This window comes from Phoca vitulina, unplaced genomic scaffold, assembly GCF_004348235.1.
Source record: "Phoca vitulina isolate PV1807 unplaced genomic scaffold, GSC_HSeal_1.0 scaffold41, whole genome shotgun sequence".
In the NCBI taxonomy this organism is placed as follows: domain Eukaryota; kingdom Metazoa; phylum Chordata; class Mammalia; order Carnivora; family Phocidae; genus Phoca; species Phoca vitulina.
The window spans coordinates 6,577,175-6,603,573 of record NW_022589744.1 but is presented as its reverse complement, the minus strand read 5'-3'; the positions used below and the strand labels follow the sequence as shown (position 1 = coordinate 6,603,573).

At 41.1% G+C, this 26,399-nt stretch overlaps 1 protein-coding gene across 3 annotated transcripts in view; it reads right to left on the bottom strand.

Moving 5' to 3' along the window:
• The window catches only part of MAP2K6 (mitogen-activated protein kinase kinase 6), a 115,498-nt gene that overhangs the window by 13,856 nt on the left and 75,243 nt on the right, over positions 1-26,399 (bottom strand). For all 3 annotated transcript variants that reach the window (XM_032429349.1, XM_032429351.1, XM_032429348.1), the window contains exons 3-11: positions 21,186-21,234; positions 20,485-20,598; positions 18,750-18,869; positions 17,580-17,696; positions 16,854-16,905; positions 14,692-14,819; positions 13,723-13,800; positions 12,445-12,584; positions 4,689-4,734 (exon numbers count right to left, since the gene is read on the bottom strand). In XM_032429349.1, coding sequence (XP_032285240.1) covers positions 4,689-4,734; positions 12,445-12,584; positions 13,723-13,800; positions 14,692-14,819; positions 16,854-16,905; positions 17,580-17,696; positions 18,750-18,869; positions 20,485-20,598; positions 21,186-21,234 — 844 coding nt within the window. The remainder of the gene's footprint in view (positions 1-4,688; positions 4,735-12,444; positions 12,585-13,722; positions 13,801-14,691; positions 14,820-16,853; positions 16,906-17,579; positions 17,697-18,749; positions 18,870-20,484; positions 20,599-21,185; positions 21,235-26,399) is intronic.

Below are 26,399 nucleotides of genomic sequence, written 5' to 3'. Positions count from 1 at the left end.
TGCAAATGGGAAAGGAACAAAGAAATAAAACCCAAATGAAGGTAGGTGGTCACTGGTAAGTATCGTGACTCAAAAAAATGATAAAGAGGCTTTCTGCTCTGGCCCATCTGGAAGATACAGGTTGGGTGTTGGCTCACAGACTCATGCCCACCGTATTCACTGAAGATGCCGGGTCCTTCACCCTGAGCTCCTTGTACAAATAAACAGCAGCGTTACTTCTGATTACTAAGCTCTTACACAGCACACTTACCAAGTACTTTACCATCATGCTCATTAGCTTTCCCACATCCTCTTGACATCTGGTGATCTTTCAATGTACTTAAAAGTTTTTACTATCAAAACAGGACATGTCAAACCTCAGATTGTCTCAATGACTACTTTTGATGCCTGCCAGCCCCATCTTGCCTCTGGTTCTGCTCTGGCTCTTAGCTCAGTGAATGTAGCCTTAGTCTGTGAATGAATCAAATAACCTGATCTAGTCTTTACAGAAAAAATCCGCAGGCATCTTTCAGTTTATTCTCTGGGTAAATGCTGTGAGAGGCAGAAGGCAGGGGGCGGAGGGGATAGCAGGCAGGCATGTCAAAATGGAAAGTGTGAGTCGCCTTCTTGTGTGGGTTTTGAGGCTGTAAAAGGTTGGGAGGGAACCCAGTCCCCTCTATAAGCAATGGACTAAGAATAGCAAGGCCAACAACTGGGAGGCGATCAAATGAGGCACCATGGATTCATCCCCAGGCTGGGTTTCTCAAAAAAGGAGCCAGGTACAGGAAGGGAGGACATTACCAACAGTCGTGCCTCGAGAAAACATGGAGATCCAAGAACACACCACCAGGAACATCAGGGCAAGCCCCAAGTACCAATGGTCGCCATATCGTCTACACAACACGTCACCCCTTAAGACTATGATTTTCTAGGGGTTCAGTCATCCTTGCTTGACACTGTGATTCCATCTAGAACTTCCCGGATATTTGAAGAACATAATCACCTCACTGGGCAATCACTTGTATCACCTGATTATCATTTCTGGTGGTTATCATCTGGGACAGGGGTCAACAATCAGTGGTCCAGGGGCCAAGTCTATCCCACTGCCTATCTGTGAAATAAAGGTTTTTGGAACACAGCCACACCATCTGTTTACATACTGAATATGGCTGCTCTCTCACAGCAAAACAAGAGAGTTGAATAGCCACCCACAAAGCCTAAAATATTTACTATCTAACCCTTTACAGAAAAAGTTGGCTGGTCCCCACTCTAGAGGAACACATCCTACTGAGTCATGTCCCCCAGTGGGAGTTTGAGAGAACAAGCAAATGAGATGATGTGAAAGCATGTATACCCCTCAATCCAAGTTGGGGGGTGAGGGGAGCAGTTGAGATTTCTAGAAGAGGTACACGTCTGGGTTGGGGCCTTAATTATACCACCCTTCACCTGGAAAAAAGGATTTTTTTTTCCCCTTTCTTCACCAACTCCTACAATTTAAACAATAGTCTCTCAGCAAGAGTTTTCCCAATGCTAAAGTTAAAGAGTTTGGACTCAGATTTTCCACTTAAAAACCTCAATTCCACAGGAAAGCAGAGAGCAGTTATAGCCTTAGAAGGCAAGTCCATTTCCAGTACCACACAGACTAGTGTCGTAAAAAGAAGTGGGGGGGGGGGATGCACATGATTTTGTAACATTAATATGTAGACTGTAAAAGACCACAGCGTTAGAACATACTGGAAAGTGGAATGCAACATCAGTTGCCCGTGTATACTAAGCTAGAACTCAGCATTTTTTTTCTCAAGTATGTTCCTTTGAAACCTCTGATTAGAGGTCACTAGGAAGGAAATAAAAATGTTCTGCATTTTAAATAGCCAGAAATATATAGAAAATGTTCTTTTATCTGAAAATAGGGACAAACAAGGCAAGTTTACAGTAGGACCATGTCCACTGTACTTGATGTGAAATTAGTTTTAAAATGCTCTGCGGGTTGCATGAGCATACCCAAAAAGGGTAGCTGAGATTAAAAGGCCCCTGACTGGCTATTAAAAACATCATCAGGGAGGTAAAAAAATACACACACACACACACACACACACACACATTCAGGAGGAAATGTTCAACCCAAACATGTGGTATGCTGAGATTTTCTCAAGCATTATGCCTTTTCTCCCTCAACTGTGGGTGTTGATCAAATACAGCCAACAGAACGGTGAGTCCCAGGGGATGCCTTTTCAAAGGGGACAATTAGGAGCCCAAGGAGACCACCTTGTCTATCCTAAAACTCTCCCCAGTGTTCCTTTACAGTCCCCCAATTGAAGAATGGTTCAGACTTAAATCAAAACTTAACCAACAGACCCGAAAATCCGTGTGATTGGCTGTGACTATCACCTATTGTACAGATCAGCTTTCTGTAACTCTTCCTGGCTTGAAATCTCCAGGCTGTACTCTCTCTTCTTTTCTCCAGCTTTATTGAAATATACTTGACATATAACATTGTGTAAGTTTAGGTGTACGTGACTATTTGATACACTTCTATATTACGAAATAATTACCACAATAAGGTTAGCAAACACATCCTTCACCTCACACACTTACCATTCTTCTTCTGTAATAAGAACCTTTAAGATCTACTCTCCTAGCAACTTCCAAGTATGCAATACATTATTATTAACTATAGCACCATGCTATACACATTCTATCCATGGTGTCGCCAAAGGCAGGCTTTCTCTCTTTTTTATGGCTGAATAATATTCCATTGTATGTGTATGTGTGTGTATCACATTTTCTTTATCCATTCATGCACTGATGGGCACTTACATCGTTTCTATGTCTTTGCTATTATAAATAACACTGCCATGAACATGCCGATGTGGATACCCTCTTAAGATAGTGATTCCATCTCCTTCAGATATATACCCAGAAGTGGGATGGCTGGATCATATGGTATTTCTATTTTTAATTTTTTTGAGGAACCCCCATACTGTTTTCTATGCTGTCTGTACCAATTTGCACTCCCAACAACAGTGCACAAGGGTTCTCTTTTCTCTACATTCACACCAACACTTGTTATCTCTTGTCTTTTTGATGATGGTCATTCTAACAGGTGTGAGGTGATATCTCATTGTGGGTTTGATTTGCATTTCCCTGATGACTAGTGATGACAAGCACCTCTTCACGTACTTGTTGGCAAAAATCAATGGGATTACATCAAACTAAAAAGCTTCTGCACAGCTAAAGAGATGATCAATGAAATGAAATGTCAACCTACAAAATGGGAGAAAATATTTGCAAACCACATATCTGATAAGGGGTTAATATCCAAAATATATTTTTAAAAAACTCATACAACTCAAGAGCAAAAAAAAAAAAAAAAATCTCATTTTTTTAAATGGGCAAAGGACCTCAAAAGACATTTTTCCAAAGAAGATATATAAATGGCCAATTATCTATTTGTAGATAGTATATGACACATAAATACTTTTTCCATGTCAGAGCCACCTCACCACACCATTTGGTAAAAGATCTCAGGAACCTATACTTCTAAGGCCTGCCTTAAGCGGGTCTTAAAGACTGAGCGCTACTTGTCTTGGGGTGGGACAGAAGCAAGCATTTAATGCCTGCTGAATACCTGTGCTCCAGGAATAAATGTCAATCTCTGCTCTTATCTCTACTGAACAAAACTCTTCCTTCCCCTGCTAAAATTAAAAACTTGATAACTGAAACAAATCTAAGGAATGGTTAATGCAAATTAGTAAGTAGTTACAATTTTATCATATTTCCCCCAATATGTGTTTCAACATATACTTCGATAAAAGTTTCCAAGTTTTGCCCCTGCCATCTACACTAAAGAATCATTTGTAATTAGCTTAAAATTGTAGTTACAGCAATGTAAGAGAAACTATTTTACAACAATTCTTCTGAGGTCTTATTTTCACTCTTTTTCTTCATAGATAGTACAAACGGTAAGCTGTGAATGCAGAGGTAATATAATTCAAACTAATAACGCTTGGTCTTACTTTTTCCACTAGCGTGAAAACCAAAAGGAGAAAACAGTCTTTCCTCCCTAAACACCCATCAAAAAGCAGCCTGTCCAAAGAATCCTAAATATTTTATCAAAAATATCTGTTTTCTCCTCATTGCTGAAATCCTTTAAATCCTGCTTTCCCTCATTTATATTAGTAATTGATGACTCTTGATATCTTGAGAACCTGAAAATGTAAATTTTGGGGCACCTGGGTGGCTCAGTCATTAAGCGTCTGCCTTCGGCTTGGGTCATGATCCCAGGGTCCTGGGATTGAGCCCCACGTTGGGCTCCCTGCTCAGCAGGAAGCCTGTTTCTCCCTCTCCCACTGCCCCTACTTGTGTTCCCTCTTTCACTATATCTCTCTGTCAAATAAATAAATAAAATCTTAAAAAAAAAAAGAAAATGTAAATTTTATCGGCATCATTTAGTCCATATGATGACAAGATTACCAAAATGGAAAAAGTTGCTAAGAAAGGTGACCTGCCCCCAGTCATACTAAAGAAGGACTTAGGACATGTGAAGGATTTAGAACACACTCTTTTTTGCTTGAATTCACTTCCGGTCACCAACGTCTCAATGAACCAGCTCTCCTGATACAGTTGTTTGATTATAATTTAGGTCTTAGTCACTTTACCTTTTTACTAGCTGTTGGTTTGGACAGGTTTACACCGCTAACAATACGTACCATAAGTTCTGGATATGTTGGCCGTTCTTTGGAATTCTTCTTCAAGCTTAAAGAAAAAAAAATTAATCACATTAAAATCTAGGATTTCAATCTGTATTTTCACCAGACTAGGATTTCAGAATCTGCAGAGACTAAACATAACCAGCTTTAAAATGTATTGAATACATGAATCTCCTATCCTGACTCCCCTCTTCTGTTACACATAAAATTATGTTTTAAATCACTCTAGGTATATATTCATAGGAAGCATAGGGGTGGTGTATGTGTGTGTGTTTACTTTCCTTTTGATACTTTGCCAATGACATACAAACTAGCTTTTCCGATCTACAGCCATCACATTCCAAAACACGTATCTACTTTCCTTCAAAACAATTTTTCAGGGTGCCTGGGTGGCTCAGTCGTTAAGCGTCTGCCTTTGGCTCAGGTCATGATCCCAGGGTCCTGGGATCGAGCCCCACGTCTGGCTCCCTGCTCGGCGAGAAGCCTGCTTCTCCCTCTCCCGCTCCCCCTGCTTGTGTTCCCTCTCTCGCTATCTCTGTCAAATAAATAAAATCTTTAAAAAAAAAAAAAAAAAAACAATTTTTCTTCCACCCCCACTGGCAAAGAAATTGGCAGGTGTTTCTTACATTACATGTTATCTCTTCACTATCTTCAATACCTGGTTCTCCTTGCTTCCTATTCCCTTGAATGTATAATCTGCTTTTATAGACTCCTAACCAAACCCACCTGAGATAGAAGCAACATCCCGGTAAAATGTCTAAAGTAATGCTACTTGTTTGTTTACAACCTCCTGGCTAATGAAAAAGAATGCACACTCAGCCAGTGACTTCGCAACGATTCTTCTTAGAAATTCTTTGTGGTCACACGCTACTGTCGAGTGGCTCCCATTCCGTATACCCAACTATCTGTATACACAAATGTTTTAATGATGTTTGATACCAGAGGCAACAGTAACAAAAGAGCATTAAGAAGAGACCAGCCCCTCACCTCTATCCTCAGCCCACCCCTGTATCCTGTGGCCTTAAAATGGAAAAAAAGAAAATAAGTGGTTTATTGGGAGTTGGAACCCCAGGTTACAGAATGAAGAGAAGGATGGTTCTGAAAACTGTGGTTTGCAAGGCAACCTAGACACCCCTCTGCCCACCGGGCCACCGAATCCCACATGATGGAAAGGAACGCAGCCTGGCATTGAAGAAACCAAAATGTGACTGATCGTTAGGGTTGCTGGGATTTGTGCCAATGGATCCTTTTGAGCAAATGAGACCTAGTATGTGTGACATGAGCTCGGCTCCACCCCCATGGGCTAATAATAATGAGGAGAGGGGTCAAAGTATGGAGCCATAAGAGAGTGAAGTAGTTGAGACGCTTTGAGAAAGTGTGGTATAAAACAAAACGAAATGAAAAAAAAAAAAGAGAGAGAGAGAGAGAAAGCTTTTGAACCAAAACAACTTAAAGCAGCCTACCAGTTTATTCCAGGCAATGCTGTGGGTAGAAGCCAGGGAACCTGAGACAGGGTACAGTAGATGTGAGGAGAGAAGTTTTCAACCTGGAACTGAGGGCAGATCTAGGACCTAGTGACCTCAGTGACCAGACAACCTATGAGAGAAAGTTTCGTCTCAACTGAGGATAAAAATAAGAGTGAATTAGAAAGAGGAATTATCAACTGTCAAAGTCAGATTGATAATGGGAAGGTGTGCTTGAGTGAAATGAATGAGATCTAATGAATGGGAAGTCCCACTTAGGACTCTGCACGTATCTATGGCCTGAGATTCTGTAAGGCTTTTTTGATGGTTCTCATCTGCAGGTGATCTTGCCCTCCGGGGGTATCTGGCAATGTCCGGAGGTATCTTTGCTTGCTGATACACCCGGTGGTGCCTACCGGCATCTCCTAGGGGAGGCTCGGGATATTGCCAAACACCCTATAACACACAGCACAGTTGCCCACAGCAAAGAATGATCCAGTCCCAAAAGTTATGAGTGCTGAGGTTGCAAACCCCTTGGGCCACGTGCACGAGGGTATTCCTCCTCATTGCTGCCTTCTATGCCCTGCTCGGAAATGAAATTCACTTAGAAGCACCTCCCGCTGATTCGTCTGTCATTTGCGCACATTCTCAATCAACACTACCAGCTCTCTCTCCCTGAACCCTGGGAAGCAGAAGTTTTCTTTCTAAGTTCAAGAGCTAGTTCACCTAGAAGGAAACAGAGAAGAAGAAATGTGATCCCAGGAGTGATGCTGACTCACACACAGACTGTAGTGAAGAAAACAAGCAGGCTAACGTAAAAAGCCCTGAGTTTTCAGCTATTGTTCAAAGCCAGTCAAAAACCAGAAAGTCTTCTCCATAATCTGAACAATTTAACTTGCTAGAAGCAATCATGAAAAACATAGACGCCACCTTAAATCCACACTCACTAGTTACGTGCTTGATTTCAGGTGTCTCTACTTAGACGGGCGCCTTAGGGAGTCCTCGGACCAGGGCTGAGCATCGACTCCACTAACATTCATTCTCCTTGAGGACCATGACCCACCCTTCCATTACTAGCTTCCACTGGTCAGCAACCAAACCAAGGGGATGACAGGAAAAGAGGCTTCTTCCTCAGACATTAGCACACTGGCCTCTTCTACCAACCAGAGATCTTTGTGATGTTTGCTGATTTTTGAACTTCTATTTAGTCGATAATGAAAGAAGACTCTCGTCTCATCAGGCTGAGGAATGTAAGCACTTCCTTTTTATAAGGAGAGATCATTTTAAGTCAGGATAGCTTATCTTTTCACTTCTGGAACAGTTTAAGAAAATTTCTCTGGAGTTCTTTTTTTTTTTTTTTTGTCTGTATAAAGAAAATGTGGGGAAAGTACCCCAAGTTGATGCATCAGAAAATGTTTCAAATTCCTGAAACCTCAGGGCTTGCTGGCCGATAGGCTTTCTTCACTTACGGCCTCTGATTAGAAGGCTCAAAATTTACCACAAGCACTGCTGCAGAGCATTCATGGAAAATACTTACACAGCAATCCAAGGCTGTTTATTGAATTAATATAACTGATAAAGCCCATTCTCTCCATCTTTTTAAATTGAGAACACTTCAAAACATCGGCTAAGAATAGCAAAATACTCAGGATAAGGTTGGGGGGGGTGGAAAGCAAATTTTCCATGTTTGATAGGAAGTGCTTGAAATTCAGGATAAAATAACAACCGTGGAGTTCAAAGCTACACCAATTTCTTTTTGGATTGGAGTCAGACTTTTGAATTTTCAAGTGGCTTGTCATTTTCAAGCATGCAATTAGCTAACTGCTCTAATTCCTCTTCCAAATGCCACAACACACGCTTCTGACCGTAGCTGACACTAAAAAACAGCTTCATGCTGTCTTGAGAATTGCTAGCTTGAAGTTTGTGCTGACCAGAGGATTTCTGCCTATTTGAATTCCCCCTGATGGCTTCCAAGAAGGGCTATTTGGTGCATCCACAGAATAAAAACACGTTGCGCCTCTCAAGCCCATACATTTGTCATAAGCTAAATAAACATCCAGTGCCTCTGTTTACTCTCCTTCCTGAACAAGTCGAGAACTGTATTTGATTGTCTCTGTATTATGTTTGTTCCTCTGAGTCAGTATCAACGTCTGAGGGGACTCCAACATACTCCAACGTGCCATCAGGCTGGTCAGCTGGGCACTGAGCCTCTCAAATAGGCCTGAAGGAAAAGCAAAAAAGAAATCAGGCTGTTTGGGCACACAGTAGTTGGGTTTCCAGAGACTTCCTTCAGTCACCAAGCCTGTGAACCTACAGGAAGAGGTTCTAGAGAGAAGCATAAGCCTGCCACGATTCCCTTTTTCCTTTTTAGATACTCCTTTGTTCATCCTCTATTGGACTAGAATGTAAGGCTTTTCTATGAGACTTCTCAATTATGAATCCCAAAACAAGGCCTTTATGGACAGCACCACCTACTCTAGGAACACTTCAAAACCCCTGTGATAAGAAAACAAAAAAAAGAGTAGGAAATGTCATTCCGTAGTCCTATTTCAAAATAAGTACAGAAGGGAAGGGTTGGTACGATATCATTGGTTTTTCTTTAAAGTCCATAAGGCATAAATGCCTTAACTTGCTTTCCTCTCCTACCCACCCCCCATCCTCCCACCCCACCCCGAGGACGCTGTCTCTCTGAAGCTACTACGAAAGAACACATCAGCTGGGGCTCCGCGCTCTAGAGGTAACTTTGGGCATGAGAGTGAGAGCCTGCTAGTGCTTTCTACTCCCCCCCCCACAGATCAGGATTACAGTCAACTCACAAACAGTGATCAGAGGAGACTGAAAGCCAAGTGGACTCCCTGGATAAGGCCGTGCAGTGTGGAGCAGCACCGGGAGGGAGGGGGGTCATCAAACGCTTACTTAGCATGCATCCCAGGAAAGGTCACAAATCCTCTGACAGATGACTAAGGCTGTGGATAACACAACCTTTCTCTTTTAGTTCAACACTCCGCCCAAAGACAGAGGTAGGAGATAAAACCACCCATGTATCTATCTCAAAATTCGGGATTCATCTTTCACTTTCCAAATCTGTATTCCCCTTTCCCCACTTAACCACAAAAATAGGGGCTTTCTGAGAAGTCTTGAAGGATCAGAGCCTGACTATGCCATGAAAATTCAAAAAACACATGGAGGTCACTCCAAAAAGGGTCCTCTCATGAACGGGTATCTCAAATCCAGCTGCGTACATGGGAAAATGGAGGAACAGCAATAAAAGAGAGCCTTTTCTTCATCAAGAAATAGAAGAGGGTGTTCTTAGGTGGTCACTTTTGCACGCTTTCCATCCACTCAGCTCCAGATCAAACTTAAAACCATCAGTAATAAAACAAGCGAAATAACTACCTTGCTCCTGGAAGTAGGTGTGCACTGGTAAGCTAGTACACAGGAAAAATGAAATCGCTTCCGTCAAGATCTAAGCCATTCATAAAATCCTTTTTAAAAAAATCAGCACTGTGTTTTTGAAGCATTAGACAACTTTTCCAACTCAGTGGACTCTAAAACACAGTTCATAGTAAGGGGGTATCAAAAAATATATATATTGGTAATTTATGGGAGGTAAAAAGCTATTATTGATCTGCCATCTGAAATAGGAGAGCCTGTACTCTTAAAAAATAAAATCCAAGAGAGGATCATTAAGAATGCTGATAAATTCAGAATTAATGCTCCTCTTCTTCTTTCCAATTCTCCTACCAACAAAAACGACTCACTATTTTACACAGTGGATACTCTTAAATGTCAGATTCTACAGGAACTACAACACGGAAAGTTTGAATAATTATTCTTGGAAAACTTCAAAGTTTAGATGATTTGAGTTTTGTTTCTATTGTTATATATATAATATATATAATATATAAATACAAATATATATATATATAAATATATATTTTGGTAAGCCCCATAAACAAGCCAGACTGGCTGGCATGATTATGAGTAAAATGACACAGAATTAATAGCAATTAACAGAATTAATGGTTTCAGGAAAGCTAGAAAATATCTATGGCTCAAAGTTTTTAAATTAATGAACCTTGGTAGCTGGGACTAAAATTGACAGAAAGCAAGAGGGGAACAGAGAGGCCTCTGAGGTCTCTGAAGATGTTGGCAGTGTTCTGGGAGGTGGAGCGTAGGCACAGCATGGTAGCCATACAAAGAGCAATAATAAAGTATCTGGATTGTCCACATACGTGTGCATACGTTAAAATTAGAAAGCATTATTTCTCAAGGTTTTCATTTTTTAAATATCCCTAAAAAGTTTTATTGTTCTGAATCTTTAGGGGAAATTCTAAGTAAGAGGAAAAAATACACTGGGGAAAGAAAAAGTAATTGCGTGATTTTTAAAAAATAGATTACAGAAGAAAAATGGGTTTTGAAAAGGAAGCAGTTGATATCAGGTCCACAGACCATAGGGCAAAATTAGGGGTTCTCGCCCCAGGTGTACAGTAGCATGATTTGAGAACATTCGAAAAATACTGATATTCGGGACCCTTCCCAGATCCATTAAGTCAGAATGTCTGAGGGTGTGGCCCAAGCGACAGTAGGTTTACAGACGAACAGCCAGAGTTGACAACTATTGGAGTAAACTGGCGATTCTCAATAGGGCAGCTCCGCTTTCTCAAGCTTTTCAGCCTTGTTCTTACCAAGTTTTCCAAAGTACCCAGCCAGAATCCTGGAGAAAGGGGAACAGGCAGGAGAAAGGTTATAGGGAGGAGAGTTTGACAAGACTTCCCTAGATAAGATCCTTCCCCTTTACCACTCTTCTTGAGAACTACTGGTCTAAACTATCCAAGATGACTCACCCCTTTTCCTATGTGACCTTTAAACATTTGAGGATAAGGAAAAAGAAAAAAAAAAACAAATACACAATAAAAACAAGTTCTTGAATCCAGAAGGCAAAATCATGAGCCCATCTCAACCTGACCGGTGTGCTACCGCATCCAGCACATTCGCTCAAGGAAAGCAGAGGGGAGGACACACCTCAGTAGCCCAGAGGAAGTGTCCCATCAGAGGTGCCCAACAACACACTGTACTCCAGCCCACAGCTCCAGCCCCTCTCTAGCCATTTGGCCAAAACTAAAACAAAACCAAGCCACAGTAGGCCAGCCTCATACATCATCAGGGCAAAATACCAGGGGTGACACGGGGACCAGGGCTAACAAAAAGTCCAAGAGGCCTTAGTTTCACAAACAACAGACAGTTGCTTTGTCTCGTCATGTTTCCCAATAAAAGCTGCATTCAGAACACTTCTTCCAAAGAGCACAGAGGCCAAGGAATGATAACCTTGAGGAGCTGTGCTGTCAAATGGCCCTCAGAAGCCCAGCTCTTTCATCAGCAGGGAGCGGCCAGGATCCCTCCCCTCCCGGGGTCACAGCAGGGCTGGGCGCTATCTGCTTCTGCAGGGTGCCCATATAGACGAAAGCCATTTTGTGCTTTCCTTTTGGTGTCGTCTTCCAGGAACACTTGCGATGGTCCTTAGTATCAGGTTACACCAGGCAATACGGTCACCATGCATGCCCTCTCCTACTTTCCTCAATTCCCCTGACAATTTCCACGAAAACAAAGTCTACATTATTAGCATGACTCCTTCCATTTTTCTACTCCAGCTTTCCTTAGATTCCCTCCTCAGACCCCCAGTACTGTCCATTGCACCCTCACGGGCAAGTGTATCCACAGTTAACAAGTGTTGTGTAGGGGGCAGCCTACAAAACCTACAAAGCACTAGAATGTCTTATCTACTCCACCACCCTAATCCTCCAACCGTCCAACCACTCTTCTCTTGATGTTCCAATCAACATCAAAAGAGCTTACAGCTCTCATCAAGGAGTTTCTCGCTCCTATGACAGGAAGCATGATCTTTTTTCTGCTTGGAATATCTTTCCCTACCCTACCTCCCTGGTCGCTTGGAAAAATCCCTCATAGGATCTTCAGCATAGAATTTATCTCCTCCAGAAACTCTATCCTAATGCCTTTCCTCTGAGTTCCCCAAATACCCTGTGCATGGCTCCATCCCTGGACTTGCCATATGGTATCATAATCACGGATTGAAGAGACTCCCCTACTTGACTCTGAGTTCACTGAGGGCAGGGACTGGGATAAAGGCATCTTTGTATCTCTGGCATCGAGGGCACACTCCATAGATGCTTTTGGAATGAATGTATGCGTAATGGATCAAGACCAATGGAGGAAGTTCATGAGAACTCCTCTTCTTCCTTCACACTGGCATTTGGCAGAGGAGGCTTTCTTACCACTGTGAGGTAAAGTCAACAAACTCTTCGGAGAATTTGTCCGCCGGGAGTTGTGGCGAGGGTTCCTCGACCACCTGTTTGAGCTGCTGGAAGGGGGTTCCCCAAGAGTCGTAGGGAAACCGAAGGATCGCCAACTCAATCTAGAGGGGAGAAAAGCACAAGGGGACAACCGCTGAAACGGAACTACTTTAGGGCATCTGCTGGACTCTTCTGTTCCAGGAGAATCCGAGGGAAATACAGAGGTGAAGTTCAAGTAAAACTTGGGGAGACATAAACTAACAATATGTTCTCTACTCTTCCCCAGTTCCTAGTGCTAGGGAGTTTTGAACATTATCTTACCGGAGGCAGCCAATTAAGCTTATTTATAACTGGGTCCTCACCAAAAGCAACTGTGACACTTCATAAAATTGTGAGTCAGCAGTATCAAACTTCGGGATGGAAAGCAACCGGGTGTTTTCAATGTTTGGTCTGAAAAGTTATTCTCGCCCTAAGGCTTTTAAAGAGCTGTGTATCTGCTGCCATCTGCAGGTCCCTTACTGGAATGAAAAAAAAAAACAAACCCTAGGACCAAATGACTGATCTTTTTTTGGATTTGAGGAAGGCCACTTTGCCATTACAAGATCATCACGTGTATTCTGGGCAGGGATGGGAAATAACGCACAGGATTTAATCAGCTGCTGTGCCTGGGAAGGAGCCAGGACCACAGTGGATAATTCCAGACCTCAGTGACACACCGAAAAAAATGTATGTTCACCAAAGTTACAAAGGATAACTGTAGGGCTGTGCCGAAGGAAATTATCTTGTTTGTTACTATGTCCTTTGGCTGTATCTGACCTCAATGGCCAAGACCTCTATCAGAACCATATTCTGGGAAACACAGCCTATGTCCTGGATAACAGCTCAGTCAGGGTCCACACACATGAGCACTCCTGGAGTAGCTTAAACTTCATGCCTAGATGAGAATAATTTAAAGCTATAGGCAGGATTCGTTTTACAGATGAGGATAATAAGACAGTGCATGGGACTCCATCAGTTTACTCAAGGGCCCACGCCCAGTTAGAGGTGGAATAAAGAGAAAAACTGGGTTTGCCCAATCCCAGTGTGGTCTTCCCACTACACGACCCTGCAGACAATCATCATTCAAAACCTCCTGCTCCATCCGGCAGGAAAGGATGCTCAGGACCCACAGGTAGGGTGTTTGCTTTTTGGTCACAAAACCCACCCCATTTCAGCTTCATGCCCAGAACCTCACAGTCCAGAATGATCATCACATGTTACCATTGTGATGCCCAGACTCCAAATGTCAGACTTCACACTGTATCCCTTCTGATTGAGCTCTGGGTTTATTCTTTCAGGCTGCAAAGGAGACAGAAAAAGACAAATGAGATGACACTCTTAGCTCGATAAAGGCTCCGGGGGTGGGGGTGTCACCAGCTGCCAAGTAACTCGTTTTAAGCTTGTTAACACGCCTCCCAGGCCAAGAAAACTCACTAACTACAATAAATATCAACGCCTCCATGGGATCTTCCTCATTCTACAGGAGTCTTTTCTTGGAGACAAAAAGGGATCAAAGTCCCTCACGATTCAAAACTCATTAAAAAAAAAAAAAACTAATTTCAATTTTGCCTTAAGATGAAATAGGATACACAGTATAAAGTTACTTTGCCAGTCTAGAATTTTCCTTGTTAAGAACCCCAACAGTCCAGAACTCAATAGTAAGAATCCACAAGAGTCACCGGGCTACTGTCTGAGATTAGCTCAACACCAAGGGGAAGGTTCTCAACCCAAATGCAAATCTATTTCAAAACAGAATACAGAAGCCCCTTAATGTTAAAGGGGGTCCCAAGGTCTCTGCCAATGGCAGTGAATCTTCCCAGCCATGAGCATCTCTCATCTAACTGACTTGTTTGGGTCATTTAAATTGTTTACTCTTCCGTCCCCAACAAACAGGATAACACTCCCCGGCAACACAGGGTGAAAAATTTGTGTGGGCTGTATCTATTACTTATGTGTTTCTTTTTTTCAAGTAATAGACCTCCTTTACTCGAATTTTTAAAAAATAGTATGTTTGAAGCAAGTGACTAAGGATTTCAGACAGAAAATACTTAAGAAAAAAATAAGATGCAGAATATTTCTTGCACCGTAAGCACATTTCCATTCTCCCTCTGTGGCCATCCATTTCCTATTTTCTGGTGAGGTTTGTGGGCGGCTGCATTCCCAGATGCCTCCCCTGGCTGCCGTACTTACGGCCATGTACGGTTTGCATCCTGCATCGATAGTTTTAGCGACAGAGTCTACAAGGTAGCCACTGATTCCAAAATCGCACATCTTTACTTGGCCCAGAGTGTTGATCAGCACGTTGGAAGGCTTGACGTCTGAAAGTAAGAACAACCAGGAGCCGGTGATCCCAGCCTGCTCTGAAGATTCATGTGTCCACCACCAGGGGGCCTGACATCTCACCTTCCCTGCTCTCTGAGGCCCTCCCTGACTCCCACTTACATGCATCTTACTGCTTCCAACTTGATTTTCTATTTCATGTTTTGTCCTTCTTGCAGGATTGTGACTCCATCAATAGAAAGGACTGTTTCCTCTATTTATCATCTGCATTGCCCCCATAAGTGTAGTAAAAACTTAAAAAATTATTACTGAATCAAATGCCCCGTTCCTTGGGCATGCATAGTCTCGATGACGCAAAATGAGTAAGTTCTAGAAATCCACTGTACTACATTGACCCCATAATAAATAATACTGCATTGCACACTTAAAATTTGCCACGAGGGTAGATCTCATCGTAAGTGTTCTTATGACAACAAAATAATTTTTGTAAAGCCCAGCTCGTCATGACCTAATGCACAGTAAGGGTAGGAGTAAACAGACCGCGGAATGATAAGGCAGACTACAGTATAAACATACATCAAATCTGATCAAGGCAACCAGTTTCGATGGAATCATCTGCAAGAGGTGCGTCTGAGGTCACATAATGAAACTCATCAGGAATTCAGATATTCCAGACCCCAAAGCATACCCCCAAAGAGATAATCATTGTCATCTCTGGATAATGGACTTAGAAATTACAGTTAACTTTTTTCCCTCGTGAGGCTGTTCACAAAGGACATGTAATCAGCAGAGTAAGTTATTCTAAAAACACTAAAAATCATCCTTTATAATGTTTTCCCTTAAACTGAATGGTAGACATGCAAATTTTATTATTTTTATACTCTAGGTATATATTTTGATATGAATGAAATACTTCCTAATTCTGAAATAAATCCTTAAAAATTAAGTTTCACATGTGTGGATAATCCACATTCTTCTTCCCATCTGGATTCTTTCCCATTTCCCTCTCCTCCTCTTCTTCCTCCCTATTTTTCCAACTTCTAATAATAATAATTAATGATGATAATAACAGCAATAACAATAATAACAGGGACTCTGTGCAAAGCATTTTACATCACTTTGAGGTTGACTCAGACAGTTTAAGAATTACCAAATCTCACTACCCCACCAGCTATCATACCTTCCACTAATTCTCCTTCAGACTTGGTTGAGTGAGTATCTTCTAAGAAGTTTTCCTTGACTATAGTCACCCAGTGCTAATCATTTCCTTGCTTTGGAGTTTACCTAAGCACTTCCATATTTGGTAATTTGGTATTTGTAATGTGGTTGATTTTTTCCATGTGTTTGTTGTTCATTGGTCTTATTTCCCTATCAAGAATCCCTTTGTGGAATTTTAATTAGAATATGTTTTGTTTTCATATACCTCTCAAGGCACCTATTGTAGTGATGTATAAATGGTAGAAAAATGATTATAAGTGATAAATGGATAGATGTATGAAAGATGGAAGAATGGATATATGGATGGATGGATGGATGGAAAGATGACAGGCCAATGGGAAGAAAAAAAGAGGAGGCAGAGGAAGAAGAGATAAATCTATCAGTTTTTTTTCATTTTATCCTGCCTCCTGCTGTCTGAAAAACCTGTACTTTATACCAGAACTTTTCATACTTTAAGGTATACAAAAATTACCTGGGGATCTTGTTAAAAATGGAGATTCAGGTGGTCTGGGGACCCATGATTCTGCTTTTCTAAGAAGCTCCCAGGCGACAGTCAATACTACAGGCATTTTTACCTTATTCTCTAAAATTCTCAGTGGGGTAATCCCAGACCTGTGCTTGGTAACAGGTGTTTTAGATTCAATGTAGGTGCACTAAAAAGCCCATGTCTTCGTATGTCCTCAGACAAGATAAAAAGCAGCTACTTATATGATCTCCTGTTCCTTTGGGAAGGAAAACCCCTCAGTTCTACTGCCTGACTCATTTCCACTTATACTCATTGGGGGAAGAAAAGTCTGGGTAAAAGAAATGGATGTTATAAAAGGAAGAGTCAAAGCAACTCCATGCATGCTTACCTCGATGAATGACAGAGAGCTTACTGTGTAAGTGTTCTAACGCTTTTACAATCTGCAAGAGAAACACAAGATAGATTCTTCTCCATCATTGGAAAGAAACTGAATGTTAGGTATACCCAGGTTTATGATCCCAGGCTTAACATCACCAGGTGAGGTATTTTCTCCAATAGCAGTGGCCCTATCCAGGAAAATACACAGGTAGCTACACTTATTGACCTCCACCCCCCAAAGAGGACCGGATCTCACAGTAGAAAGGATGATCTCGCTCATCTATCCAGTGTTTCATTTGGCCTCCAGCATCTTTTTTTCTCTCTACCCTCATGAGCCTCAATAGCCATTCAGAGAACAATCTTTCTTTCCATTTCATTTTCTTCTGCTTCTTTCTATGCCCTATTAGCCTTAAGAAAACATTTAAAAATCTACAAATGAAAATCAAAGTAAACTAGTATCAGAATATAGACACCAGGAATGTGGTCATAGCAGATGAAGGCGCTGCTTAGAGGCATTTTAACGGAGAGTTTACCAAACCAAGTCAGGGGTAGAATCTTCGACACAGTGCCCAGAAAGAAAAGCATTCATTTACTAGTCCACAGATGCACTCCTGCACTCAACAGACATGTGCTATTGCTCACATCCATCTAGTGTTTGCTCACAATAGGGAATCAGACACATATCAGGTCTAGACTTCTCATATGCTCCTTATAGTAGAGTTCATGATGTACTCACAGAAACTGCTATTTTCCCTAAGATGTCCTCTGGAATTGTTTGGCCTTTATCGATCACTTGTTTGTAGAATTTATCTAGCGACGTATCCATGAGCTCCATGCAGATCCAAACATCACCCTGGAGATAAATTGGTTCAGAGATTGTTGGAGAGGATAGAAAAGGAAAAGAAGGGGAAACAGTTAACACCTGTCGGGAAAAACCATTTCTTACTTGAGTTTTCGGAGGACATGTACAATTTCCCTTCAAGATCTCAAAGGAATTTACAAACAAGCAAGTTCGTTTCCAAAAAGCCAACCAGTGGAGAGCCAAGCAGAACCTGCATGTGATCACCTACTCCTTGATAAAGAGCATGATCTAAATACTAACAGTCACTCCAGCTATGGAAGGAAGAAGTTACGAGAATAAAAGGCACAGTATAGGGAATATAGTCAATGATATAATAGAGTTATATGGTGACAGACGGTCGCTACACTTGTGCTGAACACCTATAATGTAGAGAGAAGTTGAATCCCTATGTTGTACAACCTGTAACTAATGTGACATTGTGTGTGACTCAAATTTTTAAGAAACATTTTTAATAAATAATACATCAGTACTATTAGTCACCAACAATAGATCCCCAGAAATCCAGGCCTTCATGGTTACTGTCCTCTAGGGATTAGGTCTACAGGCCTACTCCATGTCTGACCTCCCACCCGGAACACTGGCAATCATTCATCCAAAAGCTAGTCGAAGCCTCATAATCCATATCATGGGAAAGTGAAAGCGGAGGTAAAGCAAAGAGATAAACGTAAGCCTCCGGGGTACATTAACAGGGTAAATAAAGCTTATCATTTGGCCAAAAGACCACAGTATTTCAGATTTTAAGAAATCTGCCTAAATTAGTCTATAGGCAATTGATAGAGATAACCCATGCCAAAATAAACAAACCAAAACAGAAAGGAGAAAGGGAGCCTCAGGGTCTTCAAAAGGGCTAGACACATTTGGAAAGACTCTCATTTCAAGCCAACTTTGCGTCAGGGCATGTCACCGCTGCCAGAGCAGAAATCGCTCAGAGAAGACACGGCAGATGAGAAAGAGTACCAGGAATGTGCATCGTGTTCATGCGATTAGAGAAACACCTTTTTAAGTCCTTGTCCTCCCCAGATGTTGAGTTGAAGGATCACCTACCTCCCGGAAGAGTGCACCATAAAAGGTGACGGTAAAAGGACAGTCCACTGTCCTCATGGAAATATCCAAATCCATCAGTAGCCTTTTCTGCTCCTGGCTATTTACTGTGGCCCGGATCCGCTGAATGGGAATGCATGGAAAAACGTATGGTTACTGCTCTGAGGATGAGTCAGTTAATAAGGCAGGGACCTTAAGGAGTCCCATCCCGAAAATACTACAAAACTCATAGAACAAGTTCTAGCAACAACCTTTCACGTATTTACCCGAGTGATTAGCTATTTGTAACAAATGAGAAATAAGGAAGACTTGCAGTGGATTTCCTGAAAAATCCCTGGCAAGAAGCAAATTGGTAATATATTTTGGAAAGTGTGCAAATGTTGGCGAATGTACTTCCTTCCAAGTCACAAAAACAGCCTGCTTTATTGTGTTATGTCTGTTCAGTACAGAGACCAGAGTATTCGTGACTTTGTGGCTAACTCGGGATCCCACAACAAGATCTAAAAAGCCCCTCTTTGGGAACAAGGAAGAATATTTGGACTAAGTAGCAACTGTAAAAGAATGGACAGAGCTCTCAGAAATGGATGGAAGCAGAAATGGAGAGACTGTTCATTCCTATCCCAGGGCTTCTGAGAGAAGAGACACCTGTCACACCAGCAGATGCAGAATTAAAGAAATACGATTCTGTCATTAAATGACAGTAAAGATATAATATCACAAGGGGCTTTCATATTTTTGGCCTAATTAGCAAAAAGTCTGAAGAAGAACACATGGCAAAATCTAAAAGGTAAGGGAAAGATATCTCCATTCTCCAAAAACAAAGGGGTCCCAGCCTTCTGACCATCTACATTCTTAAAAGGCCCAAATCCATGAATTCATGTACAGACGGTGGATCCCCAAAGCCCCTCGAGCATCTACTCAAAAAATACTCAATGAGGGGCGCCTGGGTGGCTCAGTTGGTTAAGCGTCTGCCTTCAGCTCAGGTCATGATCTCAGGGTTCTGGGATCGAGCCCTGTGTGGGGCTCCCTGCTCAGCAGGGAGTGTGCTTCTTCCTCTGCCTCTCCCCTCACTTGTGCTCGTGCTCTCTCTCTCTCTCCCAAATAAATAAATAAAATTTAAAAAAAAGAAATATGCAATGATTCTAAATTTCTTTTTCCAGCTCAAAAATGATGCAAATTCACTCAAGATGCATTTTACCCTCCTTTTTTCCATAAACAGACACCACTTTCTCCCTCAATTCTGATTTCCTGATTTTCGGGGACCATTCTTTAAAAGCAACAGAATATTAGAATAAAAGAGACTTCTGAGACGTAACAACCAAATGCAGTATGTGAACTTTTATTTGGATTCTGATTTCAACAACCAGCAGGCAAAAAACAAAGCAAACAAGAAAAAACATGGTGATGATCCAGGTAATTTTAATTTGGAGCTGGTATTCCATGACATTAAAGAAGTATTGATAATTCTTTTAAGTGTGATGACATGGTGGTTACATAAAAAATTAAAAGGAGGGGGTCAGATTTATCAGTTAAAATAAAAAACAAAACCAGTAAACACAACTCATACCAAGGAAGCATTTTCCAGACATTTGGAGGGAAATACTGTTCCCTACAGATAATCTTCTTTGTTTGACCCCATTGAAGATTGTTTTGCTTCTATGGAAAGAACTGTTTGGCAACTGAGATGGACGAACGTATATACCACAGACAGAACACGTTTGGGGAGCGTCAACTCTACCTTCACCGCCATGATCTGCCCGCTGGGCACGTGTCGCATCTTCTCCACCACCCCGTACGCACCTCGCCCCAGTTCCATTATAGGCTCCAGGTCATCCGCCTTCACCTCAAAGTTCTACAAGAGAGAAAAGTAATAATGCAAGAGTAAAGAAAAAAATAAAGGACATAAACTACCTCGTCCTCTCTCTGGCTTCTCCTGATATTCTAAGGGTTATTTCTGGTCCAGAAGCTTCTGGTCTAGAAGTTTTATCCAAGCAGCCGCTGCAAGCAGGAAGCACCAGGACATGTTCAGACTCACAGAGTAGGTCACCTGCTTGTCACGGGCAATACAGAGATCCAGCTCCAGCTCAGCCTCCAAACTCACTTTGAGCTGTCTACACTGGCTCCTTAGCCCTGCCCCCTTCCTCATACATTTAATCCATTTGCTGACTGATGGCAACCAGATCTACCCTTGGACTTTGAGGACTGCATCCCAAAGCCAATCATCTACTCTCCTCAAATACCTTCCATCAGGGCAACACTAGCCTGATTTCAACAAGGCATCCAAAACAGCAAGAGCACCACCCACTGCTTCTGCTTTAACTCAAACTTTTGGACCCATCCCCTGACGGCATGTTATAGAAAATAAATTTTCCAATGGCCAGTCAGAAAGCATATATGAGAAATGGTCAAGATATTAACTGGCAAACGTGATTTTTTTACCTGATTTCCAATAGAAATGCAAGCTTTAGAGTCTAAGTCTCGAGGTGGCCTAAGAAAGAAAAGGAGGAAAAGAAAAAACATGAGGTATTTAGTCAATTATGCCCTTCCCAAATCATATACGACTGGAGAGAGTTTCCTTAGGGGTAAGTTGGAAGTTCATCAGTAAAATAAAGTAGCACAGAAGTGTTAATAGTGCGGGATTTGGAATAAAATATATTTGGGTTTAAATGACTTCATCTCCAGGGTGCCTGGGTGGTTCAGTCGGTTGAGCATGTGGCTCTTGATATCTGCTCAGGTCATGATCTCGGGGTTGTGGGATCAAGCCCCGCGTTGGGCTCCATGCTCAGCTGGGAGTGTGCTTAAGATCCTCTTCCTTTCCCTTTATCCCTTCCCATCCACCCTGCCCCACGCTGGCTCTCACACTCTCTCTCTCTAAAATAAATAAATCTTTAAAATGAATAAATGACTTAATCTCTTTGACTGTCTATTTCTTCTTTAACATGAAGATATTAATATATCCTGAGATATTCCAAGTAAAATGCTTAGCAGAATGGCTGGCATACAGTAAATATCCAATGAATATGACCTAGGTGTATAGAATTATATAAATAAATGTACTATTCTAGTAAACCCCAAACTTTTTCTTTCATCCAAGAACACCAATGTGCCCAATTATTCCATCACATTTTCCCATAATTTAAAAAAGTAATAATAATTAGCATATGGTTATGTTAACTCACAAAATCCATAAACCCTAATAATTCCAAATCTCTCTAGTCCCCACGTTTAGAGATGGAAAAAGGCCCAGACAGGTGAAGTAACTTGCCCAAGGTCACAACACTAACCCAGTGACTTGCCCAAGGTCACAATTAACCCAGGTCTCCTGGTTTGCAGGTCAGAATATTTCCTGTTCTATCAGGCGTATAAGACAGTTGTGTTATTTCTTCCATACACAGCACACACACTGTCCAGGGGTCATCTCAGCACCCAGAGGTTGGCTGATTTTGTGTCTCCACAGAAAAAGCACACGGTCCCCTCATGTGCATGTATTTCTACTACTTCAATACTAGCTGGGTTGATATCAATCCACTCAAGAGAAAGATGTTTGGCTTTGGCCATGCAACTAACTAAGAGCTTCGAGAAGCATTTTCGTGGAATAAATGCACCAAAAGTATCACCACCAAAAGACAAAAGAATTCTGGGGCTGCCAGAATCAAAGGTGACCAAAAAGACCAGGTCTTCCCAAGGGGAAATTCCATGTAGAACTCTCTAGAAACACAAAAGGGAAAATGGAAGGAAGGGAAGATGATAGGAAGGGAGAAAAGAATCCTAGCCCATGACAATTTTTCCCAACCCTAATGTGTTATAATTCTGCCCCTTCTGCTGAAACTAACTAAATAAAACAATAAGGAAAAAATGGGAATATAAACACAGATATAAACATAAATTTAAGGTTTTAATGGCAAGCCCTCCCTCACCTCAAAATCCCTTTGAAATGCATAAAACACCTAAAACAAAGTTTTTCTGGACTAACTTAAAACCAGGAACTGGGAGGGAGAGATACAGAGGAAAACACACACACACACACAAACACACACACACACACACATCCCAGTACACACCAGTGATGTTTTTATATATCTTGTGTTTATAAGCAGGGAATTTTTCTTCAGAAATACTTTCCAGAGGATTACATTTCTAAAGATCTGATTTCTCATTCTCAAAATTTCCAAAGCGATTTTTCTTTCATCATCAATGATTTGTACTAATTGCAATGGAACTCTGAAATAAAGACAAATATTACTTGAAACGTGTGACTACCATAAACAATAAAAAATCTCTTGCAGTTGTTCAGCACCCTTCCTTTTAAAAAGTATGAAGCAACAGGAAAAGGGGCTTCCTCCCTTTTCTTGCCACCCAAGGAAGGCATTGGGTAAGACCTCTTCCAGCTCTGATATTCCAGTATTCATACGGGGCTTTGCAAATTACAGCCTGTGGCCCAGCTAAGAATGACTGTTTTCAAGTTTAAAAAGTTGCTGGAAAACAGACTATGAAGAATATCCAACTGGGGCCAGTAGGGCCCAGGTAACCTGAAATATTTACCAGCTGGCCTTTGTAAAAAAAAAAAAGTTTGCTGAACTCCAGCATTGTACTAACCTTGTAGTATACACCTCTACCTAATAGGAGGGGGTCATGCAATTTTCCAGAATGAGAAAAATGTAACCCAGAAAAGCTGAGATTTGCTAAAGCCAGACAGCCCAACAGAGCTGAAAATAAAACTCATGCCACTTGAATCTGTCTTGACCTAAAGAGAAAGGGATATAGGCTGAATCAAGTGCAATGCTTTATCTACATCTCATTTAATTCTTTAAACACACACTCTCTCTCTCTCTTATGAGTATCTTTACTCCCATGGTCCAGATGAGAAATCGTCTGGCTCAAAGTTTAACTAACTTGCTCCCAAGTGGTAAGGCCATGATTTCAGCCCAACTCTGATTGAATCCAAGGAACCTACTCCCAACACCCAGGGCCCCTCTAATGAAAATGATCAATCCGCCCAACCCTGAGGCCTTTGGGCTCATCAAGTCTGCCAAAAGCATCAAATGATGGGGCCAAGGCTGACGGCTCATATTAGATTCGTTGACACTGTGTTCTGTCCAGGGCTGGGCATAGTAGTTTGTCTGGGGCACTGAGTCTCTGCAGGAGGTTAAACTGTGGGTGTATGTTCTCTGTTGCTTATTCAATATTTTAGTCCTCTGGGGAAAGAAACAGGCTTATTACAAAATTCCTTCCCTGGAAGGTCAAAGGTACTCCAAAGGTCACCTAGTATTAGCTTTTTGGAGCCTGAACTCTTACCCATGAAGTGATGCTCAACTCTTCTGACCACCTAATCTTGTACAGGTCTGTTTTCTCACTTATAAAGTAAGAGTAACACAGACTGACTGCCTCCTGAGCTTCTTGGGAGGGTTAACTGGAATAATACTCACTAGCATAGAATCAATTCAGAACTAGCTGCTGCCAATCAAGTATGGGGACAGCTCAGAAACCTGAGCCAAAGACACATTGGCATCAGTTACTCAGAGAAAGAGCTCAAGCAGAGGGACCACACACACAGAACTAGGAAGAATGGACCTCTGTCCCAGGATATTTATTTTTGTGTAGTACAGCAGAAGGCAGGGTATAAATGGTACGAGTCACCAAGCCAACCCTAAAAAATTGCCAAGAGAAACACAAAATGTGGAAGCTACTTCTTTAGGACTATGAATATAAGCATCAGTATTAAAATACTACTACTAATAATAAGGCTCTCCCGGAGCTAAAGTGGTCTAGTCTACAAAATAAAGTGATGCTCTTGGCTTTACGCAGTGAAAAAGAAAATCAATTAAACACATTCAAAGTTTATTCTACCACAGGAGGGAAAGACAACACAGAAACTGGGTTTATCCTTGCACAGGTTTTTACTCATTTGTTTACACCAAGGTAGGATTTATTGTGGCTTTCATAAAATTCATAAAATACAGAAAATTAATATAAATTAGAAGAAGATGAGGGCTAAAAGTTTAAAGAGAAGGAATATAAGACAAGTGGGAGAGTGACATAGGACTGTACCCCAAAATCAGGGCACCTCGGTGGCTCGGTCAGTTGAGCATCCGACTCTTGATTTCAGCTCAGGTCTTGAGCTCAGGGTGGTGGAATCGAGCCCCAAGTCGGGCTCCGCGCTCAGCGGGAAGTCTGCTTAAGTTTCTCTCTCCCTCTCTGTCTGCCCCTTCCCCCTCTTGCATGTGCACTCTCTAAATACATACATACGTACATACATACATAAAATGTTTTAAAATAGCAATAATATTGATAAACCTCCAGCAAGACTGACACAGACTACAAGAGAGAAGGCAGATTTCCAGTCTCAGGAAAAAATAGGGTATCACAACATGTCCTGTAGCCATTCAAAGAATAATCAGGAAATACTATAAGCAATGTTCCTCTTATAAATTCAACAACTTAGAAAAAATGGACCCACTCCTTGAAAACCAGCAACTGCACAGACTTGAAGAAACAGGTCATCTGAATAGTCCTATAACTATCACAGAAATTGATTTTGTATTTTAAAAGCCCCAGAAAAAAGAAATATATCGGCTCATTTTGTTTCACTGGAGAATTTTAGCAAACATTTTTTTAAAAAGAATTAATACAGATTTTACGTGTCTACCAGAAAAAAAAAAAGAAGAAACTCTTACCAATTCATTTTATGAGGCCAATATTACCTTAATGTCAAAACCAGAAGATAACAGCATACACCCAAAAAAAAAAAAAAAAGAACAACTCAAAACAACCATTACAGACCAACATATCTCATGAACTCAGACACAAAAGTCCTCAACAAAATTTCAACAGATTGAATCCAACAATGTATTTAAAAAAATGTACCACAACCAAATGGAATTTATTTTGGGCATGCGAATCTAGTTTAATATTTAAAAATCAATCACAATGTAATCCATATCAACATTACAAAGAAGAAAAACCTATGATGGTGTCAAGTGATGCACAAAAAAGCACTTAACAAAATTCAACACACGTTAACAATAAAAACCCTCGGTACCCCACAACTAGAGAGGAACTTTTTCAAGCCTCAATCTACAAAAACCTAACATCATGCTTAAGGGTAAAGATTGAACACTTTCCCTCTAACAACAAAGCAAGGTTGCTTACTCTCACCAATCTTATCTGACATAGTACTGGACATTCTTGCCACTGAAATAAAGCAAAAAAATAATGAAAGTTTTTAAAAATACAATTTGGAAAGGAAGAAAGAAAACTCTCTATTGGCAGGTGGCATGATTGTAGACATAGAAAACTCTATAAAGAATCTACAAACACACACACACACACACACACAAAGAATCTACAAAAATGCTCCTAGAACTACTAAGTGAATTCAGTATGGTCCTAGGATACAAGAGCAATAGAGAAAAATCTACTACATTTCTATACACTGACCCTTAACAGGTGGAAACCAAAATTTAAAATGGAGTATCATTTATAGTTGCTCCCCACAAAATGAAATACTTAGGTATAAATCTTAACAAGCCCTACTGTAAAGAGTCCGTATGATAAATACTATAAAATACTGATGAAAGACATCAAAGAAAATCTAAAGACTTGCAGAAATCTACCAGGTTCATGGATTAGGAGTCTCACTGTAATCAAGACGTC